Below are 10,068 nucleotides of genomic sequence, written 5' to 3'. Positions count from 1 at the left end.
CGGCGAGCGGCTGTGAGGACGTCGGGCTGCGACGCGGCCGACACGCGCAGCTTCGGCTTCAGCGGCGGCCTCGCTGCAGCTCCCCGAGGGGCGGCCTCCGCGCAGCCTGCGAAGCGACAGGGCGCCGCCGCCGCGTCCCCGCCGCGCCCGGACGCCCGGCCGCCGCCCGCGCCCGCCGCCCGCGCTCGGGGCCTCGGCCCGGCCGAGCGCGCACAGGAGGCCGCGCCGCCGCCCAGCGCCGGCCTCGGCGCTTCCTGCTCCGGCGCCGCCGCCTCGGGGCCGCGCTAGGCCCGGGCGCCGCGGCCGCGCGCCTCGAGTGTGAGGGCGGCGGGCGGCGCGGCCTCCTCTGCGCGCTCGGCGATGGGGCGCGGGGGGCGGCGCCGCTAGGGGCGCGGCGGGCGCGCGGTCGGGGCGCAGCGCCGCGGGGGCCGGCGGGCGGCGGGCGGCGGCCTCGGGCCCGGAGCGGCGGCGGCGCGCCATGGCCAAGGCGGGCGGCGGCGGCGGCGCGGGAGCCGGCGGCCACGGGGCGCTGACCTGGGTGGTGAGTGCGGCGGCGGGGCGGGCGGGCGGGCGTCCGGGCGCGGCATTGTTCCCCGCCCGCGGCGCGGGGGGCGGCGGGAGGGCGCGGAACCCGGCCCCAGCGCGCGCCCCGGCGGGCCGCCCCTCTTTCTTCTCCGCCTCGGCGGAGGTTCGAGCGCGCCACGCGCACCTGAAACTTGGGCGAGGAGCTGTCCGTGTGCGGCGCCCCGCGGCGGCGGCGGTGCGTGTGTGCCGGTGTCCTGGGATGTGTCCCGAGAGCCTCGGGAGAGGCGCCCGCCCGCGAGTGTGTGTGTGCGCGCGTGTGTCTGTGTTGTAAATGCTGAACCGCGGCTGACACCCTCCTCTCGGAGGAGAATGGGTTTGGCCGGGGCACTGGGCTCGGGCCAGCACCCTTCGGTCCCGAGAGGCTCGCCGGGTGGAAAGCGCGCTCGGGACGCCGTCCGCCGCATTGAATGTTACACTGCAGGGCGTCCATCTGTCACGGCGGGATTATTGAAAGCAGCGCTTACCTGTGTCAGCATCGCCGGCCAGACGGGGTGGGGGCTGCGCGGGGAGTGTTGGCGAGGTGACCCGAGTGGCTCGACCTGGAGGTGAAGGCTTGCGGCTGCGCTCAGTTCCTGCTGGCAAAGTAGTAGAGGAGGGAAGACCTTAGAGGGATCCGATTCCCACGGCGGATCGATAATTCACCCGCATTTCACTTGCTCAGCACCGAGTTCAGACCAGGGTCACTTCCTATACACACACAGCCCAGCTCAGCCAACTGGCTGTGAATCCAGGAGAAAAGTAAAAAGCGTTACGTTTTCCCAGGGACTTTTTCAATGGACCTTCCCTTTTTCAAAACACCTAAGGAAACTTTCGTATTGGCGTGTTGTTGTTGTTTTTTCTTTTTTTAGAAAGTTCGTCTTTTTTTGGTTTGGGTGAGGGTTAGGTGAGGTGAATAGCAGTTGAGCATTCCTTGTAAAAAGGATGTTACTGATAACACGAAACTGTATATTTATATTTGCATGCCAACGTGCACACTGTCATTGCTGGATCTCACCGAATTTTGCCTGTTACTTCAGTAATGTATAGTATGCAGGAATAGACTAGAGCCAGGAAAGAGGAAGTGTTGATAAGAAGTTAGCCATCCCTGTGAACATGGGGGTTGGGGGCCTTTTACCCTTGTTACTAAAATCAAACAATTTCTGAAAATAACAACACTTTCTGTGTTAGCCAGATGGTTCTTATTCACTGTTTGGAACTGTTGAGGCCTGATCAGTGTTTCCTCTGAGAACTGCTGATTCTCTGTAATGGTAAATATTTTGCTCCAAGATTGAATTGGTTAGCTTTAACAGTTAAAAGCAGTGTTTTGTTTACTGTTAGTTAATTTTGTAGATGATTAAATGACCACTTTTTCTTTCACGCTCAATATAAAATTTTCTTTGCATTCATATAAAAAGTTTGATGAAACTTAGAGGATATCATTCAAAATCAGAAAAATTCATTTGAAACTAAAATTGACTTACTGATTAAATATTTTCCCATTAGAAAAACTATTAAGGAAAATAGAGCAAGATTAAAGTAAAAATCACTTTTTTATTTATAAATTATATCCTCCTGTTGAATTAGAACTTTATTAAAAAGGTAGTCACTTCGTAAGTTCATTTTAAGATTTGATGCTTGCTTTAAATTTAAGTTGGGTTATGTGGGCATCTTTATGTCCGTAATACACATCATTGACCATAGGCCATAGTTTAATTTTATCGGGGGCAATATAGGGAAGTGGTTGTGAGCATGGACTTTGTCAGATTGAGGTAGATTTGGATCCTGTCTCTAACAGTCACTGGGACTTTGCAGGAAGGGGCCTAATCTTTCTAAACCTATTTCTTCATCTGTAAAATAAGGTTGCATTGGTAATTAAATGAGACAATATATGTAGCACATTGCTGAGCTTAATAAATGTTTGCCTTTGTCAGTGAAGCTCAAGAAGCACACATTAAGGAGTGTAAAGTTGCTTTCACACAGAATATCTTTGAGCCAGAGTGAAAGCATTTTATTCCTTTGCAAGAGTTCAGGGATTTGTTGCGGAGGTCATCTGTTTCTGAAGATGGTTAATTTTGCTTGCTTTATTGAAACATGTTATGTTGCTGCCTCTTTGTGGGTAATGGGAAGAAATAAAAATGGAATTAGTCCCTGATGTTGTTCTTCTTTTTAGGGAGCTGGGGGTGTGGTAATGCCAAGTGTTGGGATGTGTGCTGCCAGGTAGTGTTTAACATCGTCACTTCCCCAGAGTTCAAATTTCAGTATCTGAAACCACAAAGCACAGTGGGTTAAAATTATTAACTTCTTTTAATAGTGCATTGGGTTTATGTTTGATTTGCAGTATCTTAACAAGTTTTTTTTTTTTTAAATTAATAAGTGACAAATGTAAGTACTATAGTAGAACTATTTTGAGTAAAAATTGACAACAGCTGTGAAGGCTTCTCTGAAGCAAACAGAATTTCTTGAATTAATTTTTAGTTTGTAAAATTTGATTTGTAGACTAGTAATCTGTTTCATTCGGAGAAGGCAATGGCAAGCCACTCCAGTACTCTTGCCTAGAAAATCCCATGGATGGAGGAGCCTGGTAGGCTGCAGTCCATGGGGTCGCTAAGGGTCGGACATGACTGAGCGACTTCGCTTTCACTTTTCACTTTCCACTTTCACACATTGGAGAAGGAAATGGCAACCCACTCCAGTGTTCTTGCCTGGAGAATCCCAGGGACAGGGGAGCCTGGGAGGCTTCCGTCTATGGGGTCACACAGTCGAACACGACTGAAGTGACTTAGCAGCAGCAGCAATCTGTTTCATTCAGTCAGTCTTTTATCATGTTTAGGTGGTTGCAAAAAATAAATGTATGGAAATATTAGAATACAGTTGATCTCTTTATGAATATTCATCTTTTCCCAGTACTACTGTAATTTGGTAGGTTAAAAAGAACATTATAATGGAAAATATTAGGCCTATACAATTATGATTGCCAGAATGATGCAGAGACTCTTATCATCAGGCTTCAGTGGTCACTCATCTTTCCCTTTTTCATTATTTGAAGCGAAGCAAATCCACTTTATTTGTTAATATTTTAGTATTTCTAAAATGTAAGCTTATTAAGTATAAAATTACTGTTAACCATAGAGTTTTTAAAAATTGAATGAAATATAAAACTTTTTTGACCATCAATATTTCTAGTTTAGGAAACATGACTGTGTATATAAATACTGTTTAAATATTTGTATTAAAAATTTTGCTTTAGTGGCTTATTTTTGTAAGTCTAAACTCCTCAACCAGATTTTCAAGTCAGTTTTTTATAACCTATGTTACAGTTGACATTTATTCCATATTGTCCTCGTAGTTAGAGTTACCTCTTCACTCGTCCCCTGCGCATCACACTTGTTTCTGTCACTTTTTGTTTACGTCTTCCAATAGGACCGCCTCTTCCTTCTCTTTTTACTGGTCTAAATAAATAACACTTGAAGGCTAGCTCAGAGTCTCACCAAAGTTTTGTTACCCTTATGGCTTATCAAACATAAATGTTCTTTTTAATGTAATTTTCACTGTGTGATACCTTTGTTTTAACAATTAGGTTATTAGCTCTTAAAGTCAGAGACCATGTATCCTTTATAGTTTTTAGCAATAAGCTGGATACTTAGTCCAAACTTAGTTATTGTTAACCAATTAGATAGTTGACATACTAACTTCTGAAAAGTCTTCTGCCCTTAGGACAAGTGGTAAGGTTGTAATGTTCTTTAGATACATTCTCAAGTAACTAATCGCAGTATTTAGAAACAGTTTTTATAGACTGTTCTAACTTTTCTGAATTGAAGTGTGTTCACCATTAAATACTGGTAGCAACAGTTGCATTTTACTCAGTTTGTTAAAAACAAAACACCTCTTCTGTATTTTTAAAAATCTTAATGTAAATAGGACCCATTTTTAAAGAGGGGAGATCAGTAAAATTATAGCCGTTTCCAGAGATGTAAACAGGAGCTTACAGATTAGGTAACAAAAAGTGCATTACATGGCTAAGGCAAAGGTGGGGTTTAAACCAGCCCTATGGGCTTCCCTCATAGCTGAGTTGGGAAAGAATCTGCCTGCAATGCAGGAGACCCTGGTTCCACTCCTGGGTTGGGAAGATCTGCTGGAGAAGGGATGGGCTACCCACTCCAGTATTCTTGGGCTTCCCTGGTGGCTCAGCTGATAAAGAATCCGCCTGCCATGCGGGAGACCTGGGTTTGATCCCTGGGTTGGGAAGATCCCCTGGAGAAGGGAAAGGCTACCCACTTCAGTATTCTGGCCTGGAGAATTCCATGGACTATACAGTCCATGAGGTTGCAAAGAGTCGGACATGACTGAGCGACTTTCACTTCACTTTCACTATGTTCTTTACCATCCTGTACACATTCCCCTGCTTAAAACGTTACAACCAAAGCAATATGTCTTTGATATGGTGATATCACAAGGTAAAAAGAGGAAATCCTCCTGAGGAATACGTGTATACCTCTTTCTAATAACCTTTCTTTTACTTTCACATGAAAGACCAGGGAGTATACTTCCTTTTCAAGGTGTATGTATTTTGAGTAACATTGCAAGCATGATGCCTTTTACAAATATGGGGTACAAAATCATGCCACCTGGTTTCATAGTTCAGCTTTTCCACACTAACCTTGTGAGCTTAAGTTCTTCAAACCTCAGTTTGCTTGCTGTAAGAAGGGAGTCATTAGTAGTAGTGGCTACTTCTTGGAACTTTTATGAAGCTTGAGAGTATTCATTTAATTCCTGCAGTGCTTTGCACACAGTAAACTCTTAGATGAGTGCCCATGTGTGTGCACATGTGTTCGTGTACACACACACACACTTGTATTCCCCTTCTTTATATTAAAATCCAGTGATTAGTATTTTCATTTTTGAGTCAGAGAAAATTTTTGTATTGCAAAATGATCACCACAAATCACAGTATGGTGATAGTTAATATCACCATACATAGTTACATATTTTTTTCCTTGTGATGAAATTTTAAAAACCTACTCTTAACACCGCAGTATTATTAACTATACAACACGGTGCTGTTAACTATAGTTGCCTTTCTGTACATTCCATCCTAGGACTTAGTTATTTTATAACCGGAAGTTTGTGCTTTTTGACTGCTTTCACCTATTCCCCTCCCCGCCCTCAACTCTGGCAACCACTGATTTGTTCTCTGTATCTATGGATAAATAGATACAGATTGGTTTTTTGTTTTGCTTTAGATTCCAAGTATAAGTAAGATCGTACAGTATTTTTGTCTTTCTCGCTCTGACTTATTTCACTAAATGAGAATCCTCTTTAAATCTACCCATGTTGTTCCAGATCGCAAGATTTCATTCTTTTTTGTGACTGAATAATACTCCACTGTTTATGAGCACCACGTTTTCTTTATCCATTCGTTCACTGATGGACATGTATGTTGCTTCCTTGTCTTAGCTTTTGTAAACCGTGCTGCAGTGAACCTGGGGGTGCATATATCTTCTCAAAGTAGTGTTTTCATTTTCCTCGTGTAAATACCTGGGAGTGGAGTTGCTGGGTCATATGGTAATCCTGTTTTACATTTTTTCAGGGACTTTGATATTGTTTTAGATAGTGACTGCACCAGTGTACAGAATGTACACCAGTGTGCACAAGGGTTCCTGTTCTCCGCATTCTGCCAATACTTGTTATTTCAATAATAACCATTCTAACAGGTGTGAAGTGGTATCTCACTGTGGTTTTGATTTGCATTTCCCTGAGATTAGTGACGCTGAACACCTTTCATATACCCGTTGGCCATATGTCATCTTTGGAAGGATGTCTGTTTATATCTGCTGCCCAATTTTTACTGAATCCATTTTTTGCTCTCGAGTTGTATGAATTCTTTATCTATTTTGAATATTAACTCTTTATCAGGTATGTGGTTTACAGATATTTTCTCCCGTTTGGTAGTTTGCCTTTTATGTTCAGTGGTTTTCCTTTGCTGTGCAGAGCTTTTTAGTTTGTTGTAGTCTTACGTGTTTATTTTTGCTTTGGGGTCAAGTCTTGGCTTGACATCGCCAAGACTGATGTCACAGCGTGTCCTCCTGGTTTTCTTCTAGGACTTTTATGGTTTCAAGTCTTTAATCATCTTGTGTTATTTTTTGTATGGTGTAAGATAGGGGTCCAGTTTCATTTTTTTGCATGTGGCTGTCCTTTTTGTCCTCAACACCACTTATTTGTAATTTTATTTTTGGCTGCGCTGGGTCTTGGTTGCTGTGAGCGGGGCCGCCTCTCTAGTTGCTGTGTGGCCTCTCTCGTTGTGGAGCGTGGGCTCTGGGGTGCCTTGGGCTTCAGTAGTCGTGGCTCCCAGGCTCTAGAGCACAGACTCAGTAGTTGAGGCTCACGGGCTTACTTGTTCTGTGGCATCTGGGATCTTCCCATGTCAGGGATCAAACCCTTGTCTCCTGCACTGGCAGGCAGATTCCTTACCACTGAGCCACCACGGAAGTCCCTTAATACCACTTATTGGAGAGATTGTCCTTTTCCCAGTGTATATTCCTGCCAACTTTGTCATAAAGTAATTGACCATGTAGGCTTGGGTTTATTTCCGGGGTCTGTTCTGTTCCACTGATCTTTTTTTTTTTTTTTAATGCTATTACCATACTGTTTTGATTACTATATTACTTTGTAAATAGTAATACAGTTAGTTTTTCTTTTTTTGCCTGCGCCATGGGGTGTGTGCGATCTTAGTTCTCCTGCGTTGGAAGTGCAGAGTCATAACCACTGGGCTGCCAGGGAGAGGTGAAAGTTCTTCGCTCGTCGTGTCCGGCTCTCTGTGGCCCCGTGGACGGCAGCCCACCTGGCTCCTCAGTCCATGGGATTCTCCAGGCAAGAACACTGGAGTGGGTTGCCATTTCCTTCTCCAGGGGATCTTCCCGACCCAGGGATCAATTCTTTACCATCTGAGCCACTAGGGAAGCCCCCAGGAAGTCCCTGCAATAAAGTTTTAAATTTGGGAGTGTGATACTCCAGCTTTGTTCTTTGTCAAGATTGCTTGGGCAGTTCAGTTATGTGGTTCCATATAAATTTTAAGATTGTTTATTCTATTTCTGTGAAAAGTGTTGGAATATTGATACGAGTTACATTGAATCTGCAAGATTGCCTTGGGAAATTGGACAATTTAGCAATATTAATTCTTCTATTCCGTGAACACAGAATTTCTTTCCACTTATTTTTGTCTTCAGTTTCTTTAATCAGTGTCTTATAGTTTTCAGTACTGAGGTCTTTTACCTCCTTGTTTAAATTTTTTCCTAGGTAGGGACTTCCTTGGCCGTCCAGTGGTTAAGATGCCACACTACCACTGCAGGGGGTTCGATCCCTGGTTGGGAAACTAAGATCCTGAATGCTCCACAGAATATATATGATATATATATATATATACACACACACTATATATATATAAAATATATCATTATATGTCATATATGTTATTGTATATTATATATATAATAATATATTCCTGATATTTTAATTTTTGTTGTTGCTGTTGTAAGTGGGATTGTTTTCTCAGTTTCTGACAATTCACTGTTAGTTTGCAGAAACACAGTGGATTTTTGATTTTGTATCCAGCGCTTTCCTAAATTTGTTCGTTAGCTCTAATAATTTTATGGTGGAGTCTTTAGGGTTTTCTCTACATAATATCATTTCCTCTTCAATTAGTGACAGTTTTACTTCTTTCTGATTTGGATTCTTTTTAGAGAAAGTATTTTTTATTTTCACTGTGGACATTTAAGCATTTTTTATGATATTAAAGTATCCCTCATCTTCTAACTTCTCTCCTGTCCCTTGGTTTCGGAGGGCATTTCTGGAGACACATTGTGGTTTTTGTTTTTATTAATGGTGGGTAGATAGCATGGCCCTCTCCATGGTTATAGGGTGAGGCTGGTATGGGTGATAAAATGAATATCAAAGCATGGCGGCCTTGAGGGAGAGAAGAGGAGGCACTTTATGAAGTTGTAGTGTGGCTCAGAGGGAGTCTGTAGAAGATACAGGAGGCTTGTTGCTGAACTTCTGCTAGTCCACCTCCTGTCGGCCTGGTGATGGTGAGAGTGCTCTGCCTCTAGTGTGGAGGAGCGGCTCAGTTCCTTTTTTGCACCAACTGGCAAACCCTCTCCTTTCCCCTCTTTGGCAGCAGTTCTTTCTCCCACAGAAAAACAAACTATGAGTGATTGCCCCAAGTTGCTGTGTATCAGGTGACCACTCTGTAAATGGAAGAATCTTCCTTTTTACAGAATGATCTTGGTACATACTTTCTGAAATTAGGAGTTCGTTTTAAAATTTTTCTTTTCTAGTACTTGAGAAATATTCTTGATAAAGCTTGTATCTTTGATAATTATTAAATCTATATTCTTCTATTACAAGTTAGCAATATTGTAAAAATGCTATAAAATAGATTAATATTTTAAAATAGATTTTTATATATTTTGACATCTTCGTTATAATTAAAAAATTCTCAGTGCATTAGTGCATTGTCTAACATGGCAGTCAGCTTTTGAACTTTAGAAAAAGCCGATTATGGCATCATCATATGTATAAGTCACAAATGATTAATCACGAATCAAAACTGTGGACATACGGTGAATGTTTTAACATGGGTTTACTTTGCATTTTCATTGTCTTTAGCTATATGTGGGAGTGAAAATGTTGCCCTGGGTGCTTAGATTCCATTATTTGCTGCTATCAGTGGTTTGATTTGTCCACACAAAGACACTAAGATAAATTACAGATAAACTTAACTCCTAGGATTTCAGTTTCATCAAACCCTAATGAAAATTTATTCAGAATGCTCTTGGTACCTGATTATTTTTGAGGGCATACTATTAATTTTTATTCAATGTGAAATACTTAGTTCAGTTACTATAGTACAAGATATCATAAAACAAACAATACATAGTACAAATACTGTGAGCATACAGGATAAGAAAAGGTTGAATCATTTTTTAATCAGAAGACCCTTTGTTTTCAATGTTGAAAATAAGCGTAATTCTCTTAGCCTATAGGTGTTGAAGGGGCTTCCCATGGCACAGTGGTAAAGAGCCTGCCCTCCAATGCAGGAGATGTAAGAAACACAGGTTTGATCCCTGGGTGTGGAAGATCCCCTCGAGTAGGAAAGGGCAACCCACTCCAGTATTCTTGCCTGGAGAATCCCATGGACAGAGGAGCCTGGTGGGCAAAGAGTCAGACATGACTGAAGTGAATCTGCATGCATAGGTATCAAATATGTATCATTCTCCTTTTCATGTGTGGGATTGAGAGTGCTTTTTATAAACATGTAGATGTGAGCTTGCTGGACTGTTTTTGTTGAAGGTAATTTCTTGATCTTTTTTCTGAATATTATCAGCAACAGTGTTTCAACTGAATTTCTACTCAGAGTGACTTTCTTTTTAAGAGTTTGAGATAGTGGTAATAATTACTGTGGGGAAAGTGATCAATGAACATTTTTCTTTTAATTTCTCTGTTTTCAGG

The 10,068-nt window shown here is 42.7% G+C and overlaps 1 protein-coding gene across 2 annotated transcripts in view; it reads left to right on the top strand.

The window, feature by feature from the left end:
• The first annotated feature begins 386 nt into the window (after positions 1-386).
• Positions 387-10,068, top strand: part of TOP2B (DNA topoisomerase II beta) — a 64,993-nt gene continuing 55,311 nt past the window's right edge. Inside the window, exon 1 of one of the 2 annotated variants that reach the window (XM_055416735.2) lies at positions 387-541. In XM_055416735.2, coding sequence (XP_055272710.2) covers positions 479-541 — 63 coding nt within the window. In that variant the 5' untranslated portion in view covers positions 387-478. The remainder of the gene's footprint in view (positions 542-10,068) is intronic. The other variant, XM_055416734.2, reaches the window with a different exon arrangement.

The sequence above is a fragment of the Moschus berezovskii genome, chromosome 26, assembly GCF_049115385.1.
Source record: "Moschus berezovskii isolate FMDL1 chromosome 26, NW_MosBer_1.0, whole genome shotgun sequence".
Lineage (NCBI taxonomy): Eukaryota > Metazoa > Chordata > Mammalia > Artiodactyla > Moschidae > Moschus > Moschus berezovskii.
This window is presented reverse-complemented; position numbering and strand designations above follow the sequence as displayed.